The following is a 24,077-nucleotide window of genomic DNA, read 5'->3' on the forward strand; positions in this document are numbered from 1 at the left end:
GTCGTCGCCACAAAAGGAGTTCAATTGGCATCCTGTTGCAGCCTCTGCAATCTTTCCCATGCTGAAAATATCGACTCCCTGCTATTCCTGTAAATAATTATTGAGCTGGTTCTTCAGAGTCTTCGATGTCCAAGAGCACCCATTTTCGGATATACTTTATTTCATCGCAAAATAGAGGACTTGATTCTCTGCTAAAAGATCTCTGGAATGCTGGCTTTATCAACATTTTATGGGCAATCTGGTTGGAGAGGAACTCGGTACGGTTTGAGAATTGAAAGCCGAGTGCTACAGGGTGCAAGATTAGGATCATGAAGTGAGTGTCGGAAGCCGGGATCAGGTTCCTCTGGATTGAAAGAGATGCACAAGTACTTACTGAGATTATTCATAATGACATGGTTTCGTGGACTATGGTAGCCCGATAGAAAAATGCTCGCGTATCATTATCTTCATTGTCTTGGCGATTGACTCACATATATAGTATAGGGAAGGGAATGAGGTCGCTAATAAGATAGCCAACTTTGTATGTACCCTCCCTATGTATGATAGGATTTGGTGGTCTATCCCACCATACTTTATAGACCATTGTATGGTTTTGAACGCTTCTAATAGACCTCGCTATAGGTTCTGCTAAAGACCTGTAACTTATGTACCAATCTCCATTTTTTCAATCCTAAGCAAACTAATAAGATTTTAGGAGTATATCTTTCAGACCCTCTTGAAGATCATCCTTTCCCGGATCCTCGTATGTTGAGTTGAATTCTTATCAATCGGAATCTGAATAGGCGGCTGTCACTCTCCGTAGGTTAGCAATCCTCTCTCGCTCTAGTGTAGCAACCGCACCCCTCACCTTCCCTCCGAAACCCCCTTGAATCGCACCCGTGAACTCTTGAAACAAAAGCCAGTCAGCCAGCGGGAAAGAGAAAGCCAGAGACCTATTCCCTATGAGCTAGCTAGCCAATGAGATGAGCTACCCATTAAGAGAGCTTAAACCGATGTCCCTTGCCAGCCTGTAGCTAAGAGTAGCTTCTCTACCGCACCTCCAAAAGCGGGTATAACCTTACTAAAGCTGGGGCTTCGGCCGCTAGCAGCAACTTTTGTCCCGAAATACAATCTCAATTCCAATCTTTCTTTCGAAGCTCACCTTCCGGACACCAGTAAGAAAAGGTCAGTTCAGCGCGTAAAGCAAACCGAACCGAAAGAAGAGAGACTTTTTGGAAAGTTAGTCGCCCCTATCACATCACCAAAATCGCTTGCATTTCTATCTGATGAAATAGCTCAAACTGCTGATTCTCGGGAAATGATTCTCCGAGTTCACGACTCTAGCTGGTAGTGCTTCCCTGCCCCTTTGTGGGGACAGGAATGAAAGACTCAAAGTAGAGGAAAGATGGAACTCAAACTCCAATATCTCTTATAGGGAGAAAACAGAAGTACATCCAATGTTCTCCGTTGGCGGCATGGCACCACTTGAAATTGCGTATAAAGAGACCGTACCTACCTGTTCGAGAACAACTTTTTCTAACGATTGGAATCGACTAGGGAGGAGATTAAGAAGCAAAGGCAAAAACCTAATTTTGTGGTGCTGGAACTGATTGAACAAAGGGAGCTGCTCTCTCACTCCAGAGAACTAATCGAAGAGGGGGTTTGTTTGACTAAAGCTAAAGCCCTTTTTTTACATCTTCGAACTGAAAGGCCCGTGAAAAGCTTATTTTGAATTCAATCAAACTTCTTATGGGACTGGTAAGTCTCACATCGGTGCTCGTATCGGGTGCTATTCCGCTTACTCCACTTCTCCTCGCTCGGTTGCATGAAAGCTATGGCCAAGCCCCAAGTCGGGGGCGGAGGGGATAACTTAGAAAAGCGCTTCTTTATCTTATCATTGACCTAAGCCTGGGCGTATGAGGCTTTCGTTCTTTGTTTTGCTTCTGAGATGGATGATATCAGATTCTGATATTGCTATTAAGGCAGTAAAGTGGCCAAACAGACAATATTACTCTTACTCAACCCCACACGGAACAAAAGGGGTGGTGTTAACAAACAAAAGAATCTTATCGTATGAGAAGAGGAAATAGGGAGCCTAGTCTCCATTTATGCTGAATTGTATCGCTCCTTATCAAGAAGGAGTCTATTCTTCAGTTGAGTCAATTGTTTCAGCTCAAGTTCAGTCCTACAGCAGGTGAAAGAGAACCCTATTTACCAATAAATGGAAAGTACGAAGGCAAGCAAGGAACTTTCGAGTGAGTGAACGTAGCGAAGAAGAAAAGCTCGACTTAATTAGTTAGGAAGTTATTAAGGTTCGACTAGACTATACTTTTCCTAATCGAATAAGCTCTTTTATTCGTTTTAGTTTGACTCCCTTATGGTCGTTTCACTCGCTTCCTATATGATGAGAATATCATGTCTTTCCCTTATTCTAGAGAGAAGGACGCAAACAGAGCCGGACCTTACTTAGGCAATGCCAACCGAGACTTCAAGCACTGAAGCTAATGAATTATTTAGCTAATTCTCAATGGTACCGAAATCTCTCAATAAAGCAGCTAGGCCGTTTTCCTATTTCTTTTCTAAAGGGGCTTACTCATAAAGAAAAAAGGGGCTTTACCCTGATGCAAATAGGATACGCGGCGTCACTATATCAAATAGCCTAGGGCGCTACTGTACTAGTTTTTTTCGGGTTCTTTGCTATTGAAGGAGTAAGCAGCGCGCTGCCTTTGGTTTCTTCAAGTCTTCCCGAGGGCTTCGACAAGGGGATCCTTTATCCCCGGCTTTGTTCATTATTGGGGCTGAAGTACTCTCCCGTGCTCTTAATCGACTTGTCTTGCAACCTGGTTTTGTGGGACTTAAAGTTCCTCGGGGCTGTCCAGCCCTTTCTCATTTAGCCTTTGCAGATGATGTCTTGGTCTTTTCTAGCGCGGCTTAAAGTTCTTTGAAAGGCCTGATGGAGGTATTAAATATGTATGAAAAGGCTTCGGGGCAATTAATCAATTCCCAAAAGAGTTGTTATCTTGCTCATTCTCGGCTTCCCTTATCTAGACATAGAGTTATTCAGCGAATAACTCAGTTCTCGTATAAACTGTTTCCTGTTAAATATCTTGACCCTATATATTGGGAGGTGCAAAGTTTCCTCGAATAATCTATTGTTTGCCAATCCATAATCAACAGTCTTATCTTGGAAGTCTCGGCTTCTTTCTGCAGGGGGAAAGATTCTTTAAAGAAAGCGCTTCGCCCGGCTATAAGCCAGAACTCTGGGAAGCGTAGTGCTTAGCTTAGGAAGCACTCAATTTCATCCTTCTTCCCCTCTGCCAATTCTTCACTGAAAACTACAACTAGGAAGCATAACCCTCGGGATCAATTTCTTTGTTTTCTGACCTTGATTACACCTTGTTGGCACCCCTTCGCCATAACATCAAGTCCAATATGATCGGAAATGCAAATCTTTAGCCCTACTAAATGAGTTAGTCTTGGCTTCTTCTTCCTTTATGGAGACAGGGCAAGAGCCCATACTTGGAGAACGAATTCATACGTAAGATGCCCAGTTGGATCACTAATTCGTTGCTAGCTCTCTGCTCTAGAAAGGGACTTTATCCCACTTCTTAATCTTTCGTTCGACCTACCTGGAGAGCTCAGTCTCTGAAGCTTCCGAAAAGGGGTTCCTAACCGGGGCAAAGCCGAGCGATACGTTGTACCTTTCTTCAAAGAGTGCCCCTAGCTGCGATCCATGCACAAGAGGGTTCCGTTCGGATAGACACGGCAGTTGACACACTACTAAAGGAAGGTTTCCCACTTTGATTGTGATATAATTTATAGATCCGCTGTCTAGTAGCGTGACGTGCTATGATCGGCATCAAATGCAGGACTAGAACCCCACTTCTTTTAGAAAGATTCCTAATCGTCTTTCGTCGCCCTATCTTAAAGGCTCTCGCTTTCAGTACAATTAACCATGGAATTGGATCCTCGGAGAATAGAGCTTATGAGTCTCTTTTCCTGGCCTCACTAGGTATGAAAAAAGACCACGGTCATTCCCAAGTGGATGCTAAGATAGCAAGCAACTAAGTTGAGTTAGCCCACAGGGATAGACAGTTGGCTAGTCTCATGACCCAAATGGAGGGGCTGGTCGCTCAATTTTCTCAAGAAAGACAGACTCACCAATAGCCAAACAGTTTCCGGTCCTATTCTTACTGACTTTCTCCTCGCCCGAAGGTCACTTCACTCTTTATAGCAAGGAGCCAAAGAGCTGACCTAAAAGCAGAAGCTGCCTTGATCTTCTACTTATTGAACGCCAAATGAGACTGATTCAAAAACAGCTATCCCACGACCAAGATTCTTCCCTTCCTCGTGCTAATCTAATCACATCTCTCTCTATTTCCGGCTTTGCCGAACTACTGTCCAAGTCTTCAAATTCAGCCAACATAGCTGAGGAGTAATCGACCGCATCTAAATCACTCCCTCCGAATCGATTGAACTGTGAGTTTCATGGGTAAAAGAAAGGGGACCGTACGTGAGCGCAAAGGGGGTAATACCAGTACTGCTTCTTTAGATTAGACGTTCGATACATCCAAATAACTTCGGAATTAATAGTAAATCATGCCAGACTCTACTTACACAAAAGAAGTCCCAGTGTGGCTGATCATCCGAAAAGACCAGCTAAGCATCATTGGGAGGCCGCAAAGTGGGTCCTTCGTTATTTGAGAGGCACAAGTCTTCTCGATTCCTCTCCCGGATGTTATCATAGTCGGTTTTTTCACTCTTTGTTGTGGGGTTGTCACGGATTGGCCGGTCTTCAGCTGAGGCCTATGTTGATGCCCTATTTTTTTCCCCTTACAAGAAAAGCGGCCCTTCTTCTCCTGGACTTGAAAAGCCAAGATATTTTAGAACCTGGCAAAGAAAGTGCATTTGATGAGAGCGAAGAAAGCGGTTTCGTCAGATGAAATTCTTCGGGTAAAGCCTCCCATGATTTGAGCTTATTCCATATACCGACCGCTACGAAAACATGGAATAAGCTTTGCTTATTACCACGCTTGTTGACCATGCTTAACAAGGTAGCCACAGGTTCCCCTAGCCAACAAGAAGCAAGAGAGATTGTACTGATAGTGCTCGCTTCGGATACGTCTATCAATCTTCTCCAGCCAATGACATATAGAAATGGACTGAAAGAAAGCTCGCTCATAACAGAACTCCTCTCCGTAAGTGACAGATCTATCACTGTCGGTCACGTGAGCAACAGACCTGCTAGAGATAGAAGGGCACCACTTCTTATTTTACGGAAAAAGGAGCTTTCCTATTATCTATTGAATAATAAGCTAATAACATCTATTCATTTAATGAAAATCCTGCGCTTGCAAAGGCAGAGACCGTCATTCTATTCCCTTCGACATAGGCCATGAGAAGGAAAGACGATTAGTGTCATTTCCCGCAGCAGTAGTGGATCAAAGAAGGTGTAGTCGGAATAGTCCGATGTCTGAGATAAAGTATAGGCTGTTATATCGCCCTTTTTACCTTAAAGGTCGATCTTCCGGGTTGGTCTTCATTGCAAACTGGCTACAATAAAGTCTTAAGTAAGTAGGGAGTTGGCTGTTAAGTCTTTTCAACTCTCCTTTTCATCCTATCTGTGGGGCCTCTCCCCATGTCTAAGTGAGGGCTGAAGAACGAGTGAATCTTCTTTTCCAGCCTATGCCCTCGAAGAGATTGAGGAATTCCTGTATAAACCTGAATCTTTCGGGAGAACTCATTCTTCTTGAACCGTACCCCGATTCAATCTTTTGCATTGCAGGAAAAATATGGATTAATCGTAAAGGATTGATCAATTTCGTGGAAAAAGGGGGGTAGCGTGCATCTGTTTTCGTTTTAAGTCGTTCTTTACTACGAAATGGAGATTCGATTCCGTCCTACGAGTGTTCTAATAGATTAGGAGAATTTTCTTCTTGCCATGCACGTGATTTGTGCAGCTTCCTCGAAACTTATTAGTTCACAATCAGCAAAAGACTGAACAAAGTGAGGTTATCTTGGTTTTGAGTTACCTCATAGATCTCTTGTAAACTTCGCATGCAGCGTGGTTCTTCTTCACTTGAGCTTGATGTTCGCTTTCTTGTGTTGGGGTGGCTGTGGAGTCTCGTCATCCGTGGATCCTTGAGTTCTTCGGCTTGATTCATTGTGAATGGATAAGAATTCATCCTTCTCTTCTTCCTTTACGTTCCAATCCCATGTCTTGTCTTCCTCGAAGATCCTATCTCTGGTGACAACGATCTTCCCCCTTGTTGGGTTGTATAACTTATAGCCTTTTGAGCTCGAATCCTAGGGTACGGATTTTGCCATTTGGAAGAGCTGCTGAGGTTTGTCAAATTACGAGGAAGTCGCTACTCTAGCCTTTACCAGTAGCTTGCCAGGCAGATTAGGCTGTAAACCAGCTAAGCCGTCCAACGTGCCGGATTGCTTCTTGATGGAAAACAGTAGAGAATTCCACTTTTGAAATCTTCACCTATAGGTATCTCCTACCTATAAGGTAAACTGGTATGGTATCCCTCGGAATGGGAGACCCCGGGATTCTGAGTGGGCGTGTGACTAAGAAAGATAGGGAACGATCCATATTCAATATAACCCGTAGTCAAATTTTTCTATTGGCTGGCTAGCTCGTGCAATCAATACTTCGTTACTCCCGTGCGCTACGAGCTTTTATCCGGGGGATTACCCCTTTTAGATCTTTCAATCCGGGATAGGAGGATGGAAAGCTACTCTGGAGACTGGTCACTAACCCAGAGTGCCCGCTCAGGTAATGAAAGATAAGTGCTTCCCACAGAAATCACCGTTAGCGGGCTACAGTTAAACCATTTGCCTCCTTCGACTGGAGGTCAACAGCGGCGGCCAAATCGAGAGTCCTTGAGGGGATCTCTTACTTCATTGGAACGGGAACTGACACAAAACTATGGATAGATCCCTGGTTGAACGGCTCGCCGTTGATCCACCAGCCATCTAGGTCCCACCCAACCGCAGTGGAAAGGTTTCAGTCAATTAGCTCAATCATAAATGGAAAAAACCGACGAGTGGGATAGAACTCCACCGATGGAATGAGGACATAGCAAATCAGATCCTAGCTAGAGAGCGGCCCCCTTCTGTAAGCACTATGCTTCTAAAAAGAAAGAGGAAAGCACTACTTCCGACTTTCATTTTCTAGTTGCGTGTACTTCTCTTTTTTTGTCGAGATTGGGTCGGTGTTCAGTGTACCCCTTCCTGGCGGTACTTCATCGAAAAGAGTCTATTGTATTCCATGCCTATTGACTCCCATGCTTTTCCGTTGGTCAACAACCAACAAAAGCGATTTCTATCAAAGATTATCGGTAGTTGTGGGGTGCCCCCAAATGATCCTAGGAATCGGAGGAAGCTTCAATTCTTTAGTCTTCAACTCCTTCCGAAGATAGTCAACAAGAAATCCTCGGAGATATGGGTTAAGGGGTCTTCCCCTACCGAGCCAAAGCTCAAAACCAGCCTGACCGATTCCCTTTCTTCNTTGATCGTAAGGTAAATGATGTCGAAAAATTATAAAATTTGATTTCTAGAAGTTTTAAATGCTGTAAATAACGTTTAACGGTATAGATCGTCGATTCGGAAGCTCTATAATCAAAAACGATTTATGAGTACAAGAACAATCGTACTCATAATAGTATAGTAGCCGGACCTATATAGGCCGTGGCTATTATACTATTATGAGTATTGGAGCCCTCGTACTCATAAGTTGTTTTCGATGATGGAACTTCCGAATCGACGATCAACTCCGTTAAATATGATCTAGAGTATTTGAAACTTCTAGAAAATAAATTTCGTAAATTTTCGAAATCATAATAAAGTCAATCAAGCGGGCATAAAATGAACGGTCAAAATCGAACGACATCTTAAAAAAGGATGATCGGATCCTTCAATTCAAGATCGGAGTTATTGATTTTTATCTAGATAGTGAATAGAATTTTCTATCAAAAATTCAACAAATTCCGATTCTTTTACACCGTTAAACTAGTAAGTATCCCATACCGGCCATTAAAAATTGTCAAATTTGTGACCTCTTGATCGTAAGGTAAATGATGTCGAAAAATTATAAAATTTGATTTCTAGAAGTTTTAAATGCTGTAAATAACGTTTAACGGTATAGATCGTCGATTCGGAAGCTCTATAATCAAAAACGATTTATGAGTACAAGAACAATCGTACTCATAATAGTATAGTAGCCGGACCCATATAGGCCGTGGCTATTATACTATTATGAGTATTGGAGCCCTCGTACTCATAAGTTGTTTTCGATGATGGAACTTCCGAATCGACGATCAACTCCGTTAAATATGATCTAGAGTATTTGAAACTTCTAGAAAATAAGTTTCGTAAATTTTCGAAATCATAATAAAGTCAATCAAGCGGGCATAAAATGAACGGTCAAAATCGAACGACATCCTAAAAAAGGATAATCAGATCCTTCAATTCAAGATTGGAGTTATTGATCTTTATCTCGGTAGTGAATAGAATTTTCTATCAAAAATTCAACAAATTCCGATTCTTTTACACCGTTAAACTAGTAAGTATCCCATACCGGCCATTAAAAATTGTCAAATTTGTGACCTCTTGATCGTAAGGTAAATGATGTCGAAAAATTATAAAATTTGATTTCTAGAAGTTTTAAATGCTGTAAATAACGTTTAACGGTATAGATCGTCGATTCGGAAGCTCTATAATCAAAAACGATTTATGAGTACAAGAACAATCGTACTCATAATAGTATAGTAGCCGGACCCATATAGGCCGTGGCTATTATACTATTATGAGTATTGGAGCCCTCGTACTCATAAGTTGTTTTCGATGATGGAACTTCCGAATCGACGATCAACTCCGTTAAATATGATCTAGAGTATTTGAAACTTCTAGAAAATAAGTTTCGTAAATTTTCGAAATCATAATAAAGTCAATCAAGCGGGCATAAAATGAACGGTCAAAATCGAACGACATCCTAAAAAAGGATAATCAGATCCTTCAATTCAAGATTGGAGTTATTGATCTTTATCTCGGTAGTGAATAGAATTTTCTATCAAAATTTCAACAAATTCCGATTCTTTTACACCGTTAAACTAGCAAGTATTCCATACCGGCCATTAAAAATTGTCAAATTTGTGACCTCTTGATCGTAAGGTAAATGATGTCGAAAGATTATAAAATTTGATTTCTACAAGTTTTAAATGCTGTAAATAACGTTTAAAGGTATGGATCGTCGATTCGAAAGCTCTATAATCGAAAACGATTTATGAGTACAAGAACAATCGTACTCATAATAGTATAGTAGCCGGACCCTATATATATATATATAATCCAGCTATTATACTCTTCTGAGTATAGGTCCCTTTCTACTCATAAGTTTTCGACCGTTAGATCTACCTCTTTGACTATTTCTATCTGTTAGATTGTACTATTCAACCAACTACCTACTCAATCTTAGAGAACCACTATCATCCTAACCGCACATCTCTTCATCCAATAGTCGAAAATTTATAAGTACAAAAGGCTCTATACTCATAAGAATATAGTAACCCTAGCCTATATATGAGTCCGGCTACTACAACATCTAACATTTATATCCGTTTTATTGATCCAATAAATTTGCAACTCCCCACCTGTAAAGTATGCTCGTGGGCGGCTTGGTGCCCCCAATTTGCTCAATTTGCTAGTCACTCTCCACTGCGTCATTGTCACACGCACCCCTAACTGTGGACAATATTACATTGAATCATCATATTTAATCGGCGCGCAAGTGCGGCCTATTTCGCTTTGCTTTTGCTTTCGCTTTCGGTCGTGATTTTCTATTAATTGAATATTGTTTGGTAGGTGGGAAATATTGTGTCTGTTTCAGCTGCGGTAGATAGCTAAAATGAGATTCTGAACCGTAAAACTAAATATATATGTTTGAATTTGAAGATTCTAATTTTTTGCTTCAGAATGAAGTTAGTAAAAAAAAAAAAAAAATTACTCCAGTATATTCAAACAATACCAGTGTGTCCTAAATCGAGTAAAGAGTCTCAGCTCTTGTGCAATGAATGCGTATTTTACAAGTGATAGTTAGATATTTAGCAAATAATAGGAGTCATTATTTTTTGGGTTAATTTCATACAGATCCCTATTATAAATATATCGAATAGTAAATATATCCATAAAAAGTTTAACATTTTATATTCATATTTGCTCCTATGATTTATTGTCGTTAAAGCACTATTTATTTTTTAACAGAAGATAAATAAAATGATACTTTTGCTATCACAAATATATTTCTCCAAAAGTTTCTACTGATAGAATTATATAGAAATATCTTCCCAAAAATTCTTCAATGGTCTTTTTTTTTTCTATCATCATAAACAATATAAGAGGGATAAAAATATCATTTTACCTTATTTACTAACTATGGTTAAGTATTTTATCGATGGTTAACTATTTTTTTATAACGGATCCTAGCAGTAGAGATATATATGAAAATGTTAGGAGTTTTGCAGGAATAAATATAAAAAGTTGAACTTTATAAAAATATATTTATCATTCGATATATGTACAGAGAGCGGTATGCAATTAACTTTTTTTTTTATTTTGGTTACGCAAAACCAAAAGTTTCAGTTGCGCTTTTGAGTTTAACCTTTGGTTTTTTGTTTTAAATAGTTCTACTCATAAAATTTATTTTTAAGAAAGTTTTTTTCTGTAACAATTATTTGTCTTTATATTCTTACCGATCTAATCAAACACCGTCATCGCGGACGAAAGCCTATTAACTCTATTTTCATTTTACCACCCTTTTTTTTAAATCTGAACTCTAATTCAAATTCAACTTAGCACCTACACATACATAAAAAAATATCGAATCGGCTCTTTTTAATGAATAAATTTGATAGCTATTTCGAATGCGATATTCACGGAAGAATCGAATATCCGAATAAGAAATAGTACTCAGAATCATATATATATATAACTGTAATGAAATGTACGATCAATCAACATTTATTAGGTTTTATCACTATATTGACCGTCAAACCTCGATACATTATGACAAATTTATTTTGTTATATATTCAACACAAAAAAAAAAAAATTAGTGAAATGACCATTTTACCCTCGAACGTCTCGGCCACGGTTTATTCTAGAAACTAAAGTCATGGTACTTTTTTTTGCATGTTCACACATAAATGGTTAGGACATAAATATTAGTGATTTTGGGTGAAGTATCTTTTGTTGTCATGGCACGTGAGTCACGTGACTTGTGGGTCAAAGTCAAGTTCTCTGGTCCAAGCCCCAATTTAATCCAAGCTCACTTGATGGAGAAATTTAGCTTTCAAAATTTTGGCACAAATGATTTATGTATAAGTATACAATTAAGTTTAAACTTGTTGACTCAAGTCAAATAGAGAGTTTACTTTGGTATTAGAAGATCATTAATTATTAAGAGAACTTTTCAAACTACTATATTAATATACATAGTTTGGCGTTTTGCATCGATCGAAAAATTAGATTTAACGCGCGTTTAGTCGCCCTTCTGCTGCTGCTTTCAGTAGCAGTCGTGTTCAGTAAAAAATTGGATACAAAAAAAAGGTTTAATATTCCTATTGTATTGAAATCAGAAATGAGATTCTGAGATTCGAAAACAGAAGCTCGCTTCAATTTAATACTTCTTACTTTAAATATTTATCCTAAAAATACTATTCAAATAACACTTTTATTGAACAATAATGCACAAAAAAAGAATCTTGTAGTGGTTCAATTGTTCCTCAATGTGGTTAAACCATGAGAGAGAGAGAGAGAGAAGGTCCACAATCCACTTGAACATGAGCTTCTTTATTAAGCAAAAGCTTTTTTTAAGATAAATATATAGTGGTGAACTAAAGCATGTGTTATTTGACCATCACTAATATCCTATTACTTTGTTGAAACAAAGTGTTGCTTCTAGAATGAATATAACCCCATCTCTGGTAACTTCATCTTTTATTTTAGAATATATTTATAGATTAGAATTTTGAAGACTTCTTTTTGTCACATCCTTCGAGATCATAAGATTTTTTTTTTTTTTTTGGCAAACTTCAAATACAATCCCTATAGTTTCATACTTTATCACTTTAGTACTCTGTAATTTAAAGTGTATCAATTTAGTATTCTGTGGTTTTATTATTCTCTTTTCGTCAGCTACTCCGTTAACATTTCATTAAATTATATACAAAAAATTTCGGATACTCTACCTAGATTTATCGAATATTCACTTTAGTACCTTTTAGTTTTAACTTTGTTACTGATTTAACGAAAAAAATTAGTGAAATGGATAATAAAAAGAGAAAAATAAAACCACGGGATACTAAATCGATACATTTTAAATCACAGAATACCAAAATGAGAAAGTGCAAAACCACAGGAGTGGTATTTGAAGTTTTTTCTTTTTTTTTTTCCTCTAATGAAACAGACATCTAATAACATATTAATAACCTTCAAATCTCATGACCGTTATCAGATCTGGTGCTTCCGATTATTTAGCCCTTAGATTAATCCCTTTAATCATTTCTAATATTTGGATTAATACTATTATCCTGTGGGGACCACTCAATCTTAGAAGTACTACTCAATCCTAGAGGGACCGCAATCATCCCAATCGTATAATTCTTGATCTAAAGATTAAAAAGTCGGATGCATCAAATTCCCTATACTTTCGACAACATAGTAGCTCTACACTTTCTCTATTATGATATAACATCTACCTCAGTAATAATAAGCAATTAAATTCTCCAATGGTAAAAAATAAAAAGATAAAAATGAGTTGTAAGATGATAATGACTTGGAAAATAATTAGAGATTCTTTGTTGAATTTGACTACTTTGTATATACATTATTTACATTGTGGAGAAGTGTATTTTTGTGGCTAAGAAGTCAAAGATTGAGCCGTATTCAAACTTCTCCCAAGCTGTCATAATAAGCTACATGATTTCAACTCTTTGTTGTGTGAGGTGTCATGCTATTTTTTAGTATCTAACTCTTTTTATTTTATTTTATTTTATTTTTTTTTTGGCTTAGTCTTAGGAATTAGGAACTTGGTTTGTTTCAACACAGCTTGCACCAATAAATACTTGGTAGTGTCTAATTGGGACTCAAACTAGCTCATTGTTTGTTCCCACTTGCGAGGCAATATTATTGGATATAAGGATTTAAGTAGCATGGTACGTGATCATGCTGAAAATTTACTGATACAGTTTGATACGGTGTGTATCGGATTGTACTGATACTGTGTCGGTCACAAAACATACATGTACATCGACACATAATGCCATGAAATATTTATTTTTTTAGCAACAAAATATTCTAACTGTTTGTTATATATTTTTATCAAATCTTTTGAACTTTATTAAAAAAATTACTTACTAATTTTATAAATAGAAGGTTTTGAGTTATGCCGTCGGTACAGGAGTTGTATCGTGTCGATATTTTGCTGGCACTGGCACAATACAATAAATACAATCCGTGCCGATCGGCATTTAAATTCTTGATTGGATGTTTTTTCTTTTATTTGGTAGAGTGCTCTTAGGTTTCTCCAAAAAGTTAAAAATAAAATACTATGGATATTTTTTTATGTTCAATCTATTTGGTTTCAAAAAAAAATTAATTTTTTGAAATTTTCTTTTCAGGTTTTATAAAAAAAAACTTTTTAAAAAATTATTTTTTAAAAATCAAAAAGGCGGAAATTTTAAAAAGAGATTTAGTTTCCATGGTTCGTTTTTTTCGGGTGTGGAACTGAAGAGATTGTACTTGAAACTCGGCATCCAATAGACAGGAAATGAAGTCGGCAGCTCCGATCACACCGAAGCTTGCAGCCATGACACTTATTATCGACCTATTTTAGCAACCTGCACTGATAATACAGTATATGAGAATCTAACCTACGCAACTGATTCAGATAATATATAACATATGGGAGCTGAACTCGCGCCACTGGCTTTTACACTATTTGTGATTCGTAAGCGCTAGCGAACTATTTTCAAAAATATGTGTTGAAAGGAAAGGCTGACTCACAGGTTTCGACCCATCAGCCACAGTGTTGATAGGTCTCGACTTTACTCAATTCGCCTGAATATTAGGTCTACTGTTGAGTCTCTTGCTGTTAGATTTATTATGGACAACTCTATTTAATTTATTAAGCTCACCCAACTCAACTTATTAGTCTTCTGAATTTAGCATCATATGATAGAAAATTGGATCTATTTTAGCCGATAATAAGTAGCAAACACGTAAGGGCTATATATGCAAATATATGTAGCATCCCAATAGTCTCACATCGGATAATGTGGGAGAGTCTGATGAGTTTATAAATAACGGACGCACTAGTAATAATAACTGGACTTAAACATTTTGGGCTGATGATTTGAACCCAACGAGTTATTGTTGCTAGTGAATTAGATCGTTACATTTGATGTAACGGACAAACTAGTAGTAATAACTTGAATGATGGGTGTATAAGTAATTAAGTCTAGAAAATATCACTGATCGGTTCACGAGTAATGTGGCGGACCAAGTTCATGCAACAATTTGTGCCTTTCCTTCCTTGCGCTTCCTTGTTAGCCTGTCAAAATCACACTCACTTTGGTCAACTAAGTCTTTGTCCCACTCCCCCCCAACCCAATACAACACATAAGAGAACGTGAAATTCGTGATTGCAAAAATAATAATAAAAAAAAAAACAAAAAGAAGAGAGAGATAGACTCACCACCATCACCTCTCTCTCTCTCTCTCTCTCTCTCTCTCTCTCTATACTTCTCATTCACACTTCTCTTCGCCATGGACGCGCTCAAAGAAGAAGAAGACGACTCCATGTAAGCTCCCTCTCTCTCTCTCTCTCTCTCTCTCTCTCTCTCTCTCTCGCTCACATACGCAATTCATCGAACACGTGTAGGGCGTGGAATAGTTTCGGAATTTTTGTTTAGCCCTCTTAACGGTTTCTTTTTGCGCGGGATTCGAAGGTTCGAGACGAGCCACGTGCTGGGGAGCCTCGTCGCGTCGTCCCCGCTCCTAGGGCACGCGTGGCGCGCGTGCGCGCGCGCGGACGCGGCGGGGCCGAGGAGCTTCGTGGCCGAGCGCCCGGGCGGGGGCGGCGGCGCAGCCGTCCACGTCGCGTTCTCCGGCGCCAGCGCCGCGGCGGCCGCGGCGGCCGCGGACGCGGGAGGGGACGCGCTCCGACCGGTGCCCATCGGCGGCGGCGGCGGTGGAGGGCTCTTCTCCCAGCTTGTGGGCGGCGGCGGCGGCGGCGGCGGGGATGGGGAGGAGGAGGTGCTCGTGCAAGCTTGGGCTTTGCGTTTCTATGTCGCCTTGTGTAAGACACCGGAGTATCAAGTAAGTTCACTTCTTTCCTTTTTGCCCCTTTCAAATCTTTGTTGATCGGTTTGTAAACCCTAATTGCTGAACCAATTGGGTGGTTCGTGTATGTTGATGAGCAATTTAATCTAATTTAATGGGACAATTAGATCTCGAATCTAATTTAGTATCTTAGTGTGATTTTGGCGATTTTTGCTTCAAATTTTACCATTTTGATGAGAAAAACAATAATTGTTTTTGGCATACCTACCCGTGCAAGTAAACAAAATTTAAGGAGGTGGGCGTTCGAATAATCAATTCCGCACGAGTGCATGCGCAATTTTACATGTTTGCAGGGATATACATGCAAAATACCCTAAAAAGGTTGGATGCCAAGGTATCTACTCTTTTCAGCTTTTGTAGCTAAAAAGAGACTTTACATGTTCGACAAAATGCCTAAGAGATCTTGGCACGTAACTTCGCCTATTTTGAGCTTTTATTCGGTGACGTAACCTATAATTCATTTTTGATAAGATTTGATGAGATATAAGTGCCACGCCGCTGCCGCAAGCCAACAAAATAGGGTTTATTAACAGTGTAGGCCTCCAGATGGGGAAGGCCATAGCTTTGGGACATTTAACTACCCTTCAACTTAATGATTGGTTTCTCTTGTCAATTCACTTTTTGTCTTTATCGAAGAAGCAATCCAACTAGGCATTAAGACAATTAGTTTTCACCAATTTGAGTTTTGGAGGATTTTATTTGTATTTTGCAATCATTTGGGCTTAAAAGCTCCTCCAGGAACACATGAAAGTGATCAACTTACAGATTTTGTTGGTTTATAAGGGCTCAAAAATGATTTCTCTCTATGGTTTTTGCTGAGAGATGAAATTGTCTTTTTGATGCAGCTTTCCAGTTACGCTTCTTTGACACAAAACGATACATATACATATGTATATTATTCTACTTTGAGGACTGAATCAATCTAAATTGTTCCTTTTCAACTTCTTCAAGCACAATTGTTACTAGTTTGGCCTGGCTTTTGGGAAAGTTTTTCTTCTTTATAAATAAAATCTTCAAGCTTTTGCTGTGGCTTAAAGCTGAAATGAGTTTCTGCACCCGAAAGCTGAAGCTCCAGTGTGGACCTTCTACTTTCGTTGCTGATCTAAGCTGTTGGGACAATTTAAACCAAAAAGTTGTTAGTATTTTAAATAACTCTACTCAGACAACAAAGCTCTAGATGGGCCAAATTAGCTCTTTAGATACCATAATAATAATGTATGTGACGTTACATTGTAGTTCAAATTGCATCTTGATTTCGTTCTTCTCTCCTTGGTTAGATGCTTCTGGATGATGTCAAAGACAAATCAGTGGTATTCACAGGCCATGCAATGGGCGGTGCGGTCGCTTCGCTTGCGGCCCTTCACTTCCTTTGCTCATCGTTCTGCTTCACTTCTTCAACCACCAAATCCCTCTTATGCGTCACCTTCGGAAGTCCGCTTCTCGGAAATGAGGCTCTATCTCGAGCCATTCTTAGAGAAAGATGGAATGGTAACTTCTTCCACGTCGTCTCACAGCACGATTTCATGCCAAGGCTCTTCTTTTGCCCTCTCAACTCAATTTCTTCTCGTCTTAGAACCTACTTGCAGTCGAGGCAATTCTCAATGCATGCACCTAATGAAGAAAAGATGGAACTGCATAAGTTTATATCTCCGCATATTGCTGCTGCCGTGACCGGGCAGAAGCAGAAGCGGAAGCTATCTGCTGTGGTTTATGACAGAAGCCCTTACAAGCCATTTGGGAACTACGGTTTGTGCTCTATGGAGGGAATGGTGTGCATTGATAATCCAACTGCAGTGGCACAGATGCTCTATGTGACATTCGTAACTAATTGGCAGTCAAACTCCAACATCGAGGAGCATCTTTCTTATGGTGATCTTGTAGTGAATATCTCGCAAAACTTGCTAAAGAGGAAGCGAATTTCCGTTGAAGATGAGGACCCCAAATCAAACTACGAGTCAGGGATTTCACTCGCACTCGAGGCATCGGGTATCGGAGTAAAGGTAGTCTATTTCCTTCATATCTCTATTATTGGTCTCCTTTCATTATTCTTCAAGAACGAAGATCGCAAAGTTTTAGATTAAATGGCCAACTGATGCATGAAAAAGATTTGGACTCTTGGACCTCTAGTACCCAATTCTTGGTGTGTTCATCAACCAAATATTGCAAGAAAAATATGAATCAGTTCATGACAAATTTAGTCCCTAAAGTTTGATCCCGATTTCAACAACAACCTTAGAGTTTCAATGTTAATAGTTTGGTCCCTCAATTTTGATCCACCTAACAATTAAGTCAAGTTAGCCTACTGTCTGAAAAACACCACATCGGCATAATCGCTGCTAAGGCCAAGCTCAAAAATTGCCATGTCAACAAACTCTAACGATGATTCTGACATGTGGCATAGTACTTGTTACTTGGGATAAACCTCCGAGACAGCATTGTTAAAGTTGAAGCTCCATGAACGCGTTTGAAATCGGGGTCGAACTTTTGGAGCTAACTTTATAATTAATTCAGCTTGAGTTGATTCTTTGGATGTGCATATAAAAGCAGAGGTTTATTGATGATTGGTATGTTGTAAAACGACTAACAGGGCATTGGAGCTATGGCTGCACGCGAGTGCCTAAAACAATCGAAGAGGATGGGCCAAAGTCCTAATCTGATCTGTGCCAATCTAGCAATCAGGCTTGGCAAAATAACCCCATGTCGGGCTCAAATCGAATGGTACAAGACCTCTTGCGACGACGACATGGGCTACTACGATGCATTCAAGCTTAGGAAGGCCAAGAAGGACTCCAAAGCAAACATGAACCGAATAAAACTAGCTAAATTTTGGGACAGCGTGATTGAAATGCTTCAAAACAACCAACTTCCTTATGATTTCCACAAAAGAGCCAAGTGGGCTAATGCAGCTCAATTCTACAAGCTTCTGGTTGAGCCATTGGACATTGCTGAGTATTACAGAAGCCGGTATCACAAGACTAAAGGCCATTATTTGACTCATGGGAGAGAAAGGAGGTACGAGATCTTCGATAAGTGGTGGGAAGGGAAGAAGGATTGTGTTGATACCACGAATATGAAGAGGAGTAAGTTTGCTGGGTTGACTCAAGATTCGTGTTTCTGGGCGAAGGTCGAAGAAGCAATGGAGTGGCTGGATGATTTGAGAAGCCAGAGTGATCCTGCGAAGGTGGCGCAATTGAGGAAAAAGTTGAATGAATTTGATTGTTACTCGAAGCGATTGGTGGAGAGGAAAGATGTGTCGATAGACGTGTTGGCCCCGCGCTCGAGCTTCAGGCTGTGGTTGGAAGAATGGAAGGATCTCAAGTTTAACCCCAGCTTCTAAAAAGTAGTACATTGTTCTACTTAAATACTCTTCTGTAAGTTTGATTTAGTAGTGGTATGAGAAATTAGCAGTAGATAAATGATAGCATAAAGAACCTAAATTACCGAGAAAGAACATAATCATCGAGGTATATGTATAAATTCGAAGCCTTTGTTACTAATTCTGGTGTATGTATTCATAATAATAATCAGGATTCATAGTTCTACTACAAAGTGTATTTTCCTGTATCAATTTTGATATTGCTTGTGGAGAGAGCTTATTGCTTGTGCTAAAATTTTCCCTGCTCACTTTTTCGTTTCTGCACTTCATCTTCTCAGATTTTGTAGGTGTATATCTATATCAAGGTAGGGAAATTAAGTTTTAAATGGTTCACTGAGAAGTCGAGGACGTCGAATTGTTAGCTGAGCTAATCGCTCGCTCTCGCGAGTTACCAGTACTCGACATCGCTCGATGTTGCAGCTTCTAGTTATACTGAAGCTCGGCTTGGTCGTGAGAAAGGCGAGTTTCATTGTAAAGTTAAGATTAAAACTGCCACCGAAAGAGCATGTAGCTGTCGTCTTCTTCGGCTGCTGCTATGCTATACCCACCACAATTTTATAGCATCAGAGAAAAATATTGAAAGCGCTTTTAGAATTTTTGGCCCTTTCAAAGTATGAAAGCAGATGCTTTTAATCACCACAATACGGCGCGGGATCATAGCTTTCATTATTGAGGATATCCAGGTCTTATAGAGTAGCATAGAGGTAGTGATAGCATAACATAGGTAAGTACCCATCATAATTAAACAACACTTTTGCAGAGACTCTGTAAGAAGCAAACAACTCAATATATTGCATAGACTCAAAAATAAGTACTTAAAAGCTCCGGCACCTAGAAATATACTTCAAATTTACATCTTTCCATGGCCGTGGTTTTCAAATTTCAATCACTGCTTAAAGCTTCAGCACTTAGAAATATACTTTGAAATTTCAACATCAAAGATGCTCATATCAAGTTGCTTCAATTCCCATATTACATTTTTCCACCAAAATCCACCCCTCTCTCCATACTAATTTCTAAGTAGGCAAAACTATCTTTTATCACATTATATTACAAGGATTCAAGGTATATATTACGATATAACAAGGAACCAAACCCACATAACTATCACCAACATAGGGTATGGCTAGGTAATGTCCAAATTTTTTGAGAAACCCCGAAAACAAACAACTCTCATTTCGCGTTGAATAGCATACTCAACACATGCCGCATTTTCGGCCTCGCCTCGGGAGATAAATTGACACAGGCTAGGGCGACCTTTAAGACCGATAGCATTTGAGATCGGACGCCGAGTGATGCTTTTGAAACCCTCGGGTCCAGAATTTGCTCTCTCTGATCACGCCTAGTCGAATAGCTGAGGGCCCATTTGGCTAACTCGACCCCCTCGCTGACGGGCGGTTTCCCCGTCAGCAACTCGAGCAAGATAACCCCGAAGCTGTACACATTGCCGGACATCGTCAACCTCATAGTATACGCATACTCTGCGATCACAAAACAAAGAGATTTAGTATCAGTATGGTAAAAAAAAAAAAGTTCACTCCTTCGTGTGCCGCATTACGATAGCAGGTAAATTTTGCAGCATCCCATACCCGGAGGAATGTACCCGACCGATCCAGCGACAGTAGAAAGGCTCCCCGTGCTCTTGGACGGATCGATAACTTTACAAAGCTCGATATCTCCAACCTGAGGCTCGGTGGTCGACTTCAAGTGAATGGTCAGCGTCGAAAGATCGAGAAGAAGAACGGGTTGAGCGCACCCGTGAAGGAAAGTCAACCCTTGCGCGACCCCAAGCGCTATACTGTACCTGGACGACCAATCCAAAATGTTTTCTTTACTTCTATGAAGAAACTCGAACAACGTCCCTTCGTGCGCGTTCTCGTAGAAGAGATAAGCGCTATCCTCGGTCAGTACGTAAGCGAGCGGAACCATTACGTTCGAACTGCTTAGCCTCCCCAAGCTTTCAAGCTCTTGCCCGAACTTCTCGTGGGTCCCGCTCGGGACGCTCTTGTCGCTCCAGTTGAGCTTCTTTACCGAGTAGCTGGTTCCGTTCGGCATCGCAGCTTTGTAATAGGTACAAAACCTCGTTTTGAGAGTGACGTTGCGCGGGTCCGAAACTGCTTCCATGGCTTTGGAGAAGTCGATCGCGGACCGGTGGATGCTGTTCGACGTCACGAAACAACCATCCACAATTTGAGGAGGGTTCTCCGAGATTTCGATACCTTCATCTTCCACCCGATAAAATCTCTTAGAAAACACATATAGAAGTACCGCCGCAATTAAGCCCAAACCAAGAAAAGCACCAATTATAGCGAGTATGATGATCATAAGACTCGATCTCTTCTTCTTTGTGACAGTGCCGGTTCCATCATTGGTTCCTATAAGGTCCACATTTCCATTTGTAATGACATTCACGTAAGGAGGGAACTGAGGAAGGACCCCGGAGAGTCGATTATAAGAGAGCACCAAAAGCGTTAAAGATTGCAGCTTAGTGAGAGAGTTTGGGACTTCGCCGGAAAAATTATTGTGGGAGAGATCGAGAACTTCCAATTCGGACAAAGAGCCGAGATACGAAGGTATCGACCCTCCGAAGAGGTTGCTGCTTAGGTTTAGAGCGATCGTTAAGCTACTCGGCATGGGCGGAACTGTCCCACTCAAGTTGTTGTTCCCCAATTGAAGCTCGATCAAATTATTCAAGTTGTTAATCGAGCTGGGTATCGATCCAAAGAACATGTTGTCGTTCAAATCCAAATTCGTAAGCTTTTTCAAGCCGGAAATCGCCGACGATATCTCCCCGGAGAAAGAATTTCGGCTGAGATTTAGCGTGCTCAGGCTAGAAAGCTGGAAAATCTCATTAGGTATCCCTCCACTAAGATTGTTCATCTGGAGCTCCAACTCCACTAATTGCCGAAGATTACCCAACTCTTTTGGAATCCCTCCCCGCAAACGATTGTCAGCGAGATTCAACAGTGTGAGATTCTCGCAATCGCCGATTTGAGAAGGGATACCCGAATCCAACTTGTTACCTTCCAATTCTAAGTATTTCAAGCCCGAGAGTAGCCCAATCGCCTCCGGAATTGTTCCATTGAGCAAATTCCCGCCAAGTCGAAGACGATAAAGCCCTTGCGACAAGTTTGCGGGGATGGCCCCTTCAAGATGATTACCGGTGAGATCGACCGACTCCAAACTAGGCGGCGATAGGAGGTCGGAAGGGATTTCCCCGCCTAATTGATTGTAACTGAGGTCCAAAATCCTCATGTACTTTGTGAGCCCGCCGGGGATTGTCCCGGAGAACTTGTTCTCATTGGCCGCGAAGCGCGAGAGCGTCGCGATACCGGATAAGCTCGCCGGGATATCCCCGACGAGGTTGTTTGAGGAGAGGAGGAGGGTTTCCAGCTTCGGAAACTCTCCGAAGCCATTAGGAAGGGACCCATTAAAGCTATTCTGGCTAAGATCCAGGAGAGTGAGGTTCGCGTACTCGGAGACCGAATTGGGTATGTTTCCACTGAAATTGTTAGAGGAGAGAACCAACTCTTCCAAGGTGAGAACTTTACCACCGCCGAGCAAGCTCTGAACTGTGCCCACCATGCGATTGGAGCTAAGATTCAAGCTTTTCAACCGCGACAGCGAATCGAATTGGTTGTGAACAGGCCCTGTCAAGTGATTGAAGGACAAATCCAGAGTCTCCAAACCCGCAAAGTTTGAGAAGTTACCAAGTGCTCCATCCAACCCGTTGTAGCTGAGGTTCAGGGACTTCAATCCGGAGAGCCCGACGCAGTCGGCGAAGAAGGATTCGGGGAGGGTGGTGATGGAATTGAGGGAGAGGTCCAGGTGCTCCAGGGTGTTGAGGCCACAGATGAGATCAAAAAGGAGGGTGGAAAAGGAGGAGTTTTTGGTGGTGGAGAGACCAAGCCCTGAGAAGGAGAGCTGGGTCACTGCAGCATCTGGAGAGGATTGGGGAGAGCAAGTGACCCTCTCCCACGAGCAGGGATCTGGGTTTGTGGTGTTCCACTCAGAATTGGATCCTGTTAAGGAGTTGAGGGTTTTGGAGAGGTTTCTCATGATCTCCACTTGGGTTTGATTGAGTTGTGAGGAAGAAGCTAAAAGGCCATGGATGAAGAAGATGGTGAAGAAGAAGAAGCAGGAGAAGATGATGGGGAAAGGGAAGGAGATGTGGGCATACCTCTCCATTAATGTGAGCTCCTCTCTCTTCTCTCTTTGGGTTCTTTTGATGAAAATAAAAATTGGGTTTTTGGTGTTGTTGTGGTTGGGTTTTATGTTGGGTTCATCTTCATCTCTTTTAGGAAGAAGAAGAGGATGAGAGAGAGAGAGTGGGGGGATTTTGTTTTGTGATAGGGGTGTTATGATGATGGGTTCACCTCCATTTATCCTATTGATTCTTAAGATGAATCTAACATCATATATTTCTAGGAAGAAGAGGAGGGGGAAAAAGATGGGGTTTTTATTACCAAGAAAAGAAGAGTGAAGGAGAGAGAGAGAGGTGTGGACTCAAAAACACAGGGTTTAGTCTTCTTGGAATAGAGAGAGAGAGACAGAGAGTCTCCTTGGAATAGATAGAGAGAGAGAGAGAGAGAGAGAGAGAGAGATGTGGACTAAAAAGGGTTGGTCTCCTTGGAAAGATGAACATTGAATAGAGAGAGAGAGAGAGAGAGAGAGAGAGAGATGTGGACAAAAACACTTGAAAAGAGAGAGAGAGAGAGAGAGAGAGAGAGAGAGAGAGAGAGAGAGTATTTAGAGGGGCCTGAGTTGACTGAGAATAGTTAATGGGTCTACCACCAGTTCATGACCATGTAATGTAGGAATAATGGTCTTATGTTCCTTACAATGTCCAGCTTACTTATTTAGGAGTGCTTAAAAAAAGAGTAACATTTTTTTTCTTCAAAAAAAAAAAAAATATACTACATACTTCATTCATTAAAAAAAATAAATTAAGCTACAAAAATAAACTAAAGAAACCTCCAAACCAGACCAAAAAAAATATTTAAATTAAAAAAAAAACACATAACAAAAAAAAGTAAAAAAAAAAGGAAAAAAAATGAAACAAAAAAAAGTTTCAATTCAAGTACTAGGGTACGCTCGTTAGACACGCTGTTTTTCTTCTACTGAAGCATCAAACGTCTGATCGAATTGACAGCTAGCAATGTCTGATCGAATTAACATTTAAAAAAAAGATAAAAATTTTATGAATCCTTTTTTTACGGTTTCTTTTTTCTGAATGCATGTAAGTTTATGTAATATTAGGTCTTAAAGATTTGGTCCAAAACTTTTCTATTGATTGCTACACGGCGAAAATTAAAATA

At 40.3% G+C, this 24,077-nt stretch overlaps 2 protein-coding genes across 2 annotated transcripts; one reads left to right on the top strand and one right to left on the bottom strand.

The window, feature by feature from the left end:
• Positions 1-14,691: 14,691 nt before the first annotated feature.
• On the top strand, positions 14,692-18,928 carry LOC109705550 (lipase-like PAD4). Its single transcript, XM_020226277.1, has 4 exons — positions 14,692-14,842; positions 14,990-15,359; positions 16,661-17,383; positions 17,971-18,928. The coding sequence occupies exons 1-4, from the start codon at positions 14,808-14,810 to the stop codon at positions 18,718-18,720; spliced, it is 1,878 nt and encodes a 625-aa protein (XP_020081866.1). The 5' UTR covers positions 14,692-14,807; the 3' UTR covers positions 18,721-18,928.
• Positions 18,929-19,649: 721 nt separating this feature from the next.
• LOC109705546 (LRR receptor-like serine/threonine-protein kinase GSO1) lies at positions 19,650-23,384 on the bottom strand. Its single transcript, XM_020226274.1, has 2 exons — positions 20,349-23,384; positions 19,650-20,240 (listed from the first exon to the last, which is right to left on the bottom strand). The coding sequence occupies exons 1-2, from the start codon at positions 22,945-22,947 to the stop codon at positions 19,933-19,935; spliced, it is 2,907 nt and encodes a 968-aa protein (XP_020081863.1). The 5' UTR covers positions 22,948-23,384; the 3' UTR covers positions 19,650-19,932.
• Positions 23,385-24,077: the final 693 nt, after the last annotated feature.

Source organism: Ananas comosus, unplaced genomic scaffold (assembly GCF_001540865.1).
Source record: "Ananas comosus cultivar F153 unplaced genomic scaffold, ASM154086v1, whole genome shotgun sequence".
NCBI classification, from domain to species: domain Eukaryota; kingdom Viridiplantae; phylum Streptophyta; class Magnoliopsida; order Poales; family Bromeliaceae; genus Ananas; species Ananas comosus.

Excerpts from the sequence above, each read along its gene's own strand:
- LOC109705550 (XM_020226277.1), top strand. The coding sequence starts at position 14,808 with ATGGACGCGCTCAAAGAAGAAGAAGACGACTCCAT. Across the intron at positions 14,843-14,989 it reads GAAGAAGAAGACGACTCCAT|GTTCGAGACGAGCCACGTGC; the intron begins GTAAGCTCCCTC and ends CGGGATTCGAAG. Across the intron at positions 17,384-17,970 it reads CATCGGGTATCGGAGTAAAG|GGCATTGGAGCTATGGCTGC; the intron begins GTAGTCTATTTC and ends AACGACTAACAG.
- LOC109705546 (XM_020226274.1), bottom strand. The coding sequence starts at position 22,947 with ATGGAGAGGTATGCCCACATCTCCTTCCCTTTCCCCATCATCTTCTCC. Across the intron at positions 20,241-20,348 it reads GGTCGGGTACATTCCTCCGG|AGTATGCGTATACTATGAGG; the intron begins GTATGGGATGCT and ends TTGTGATCGCAG.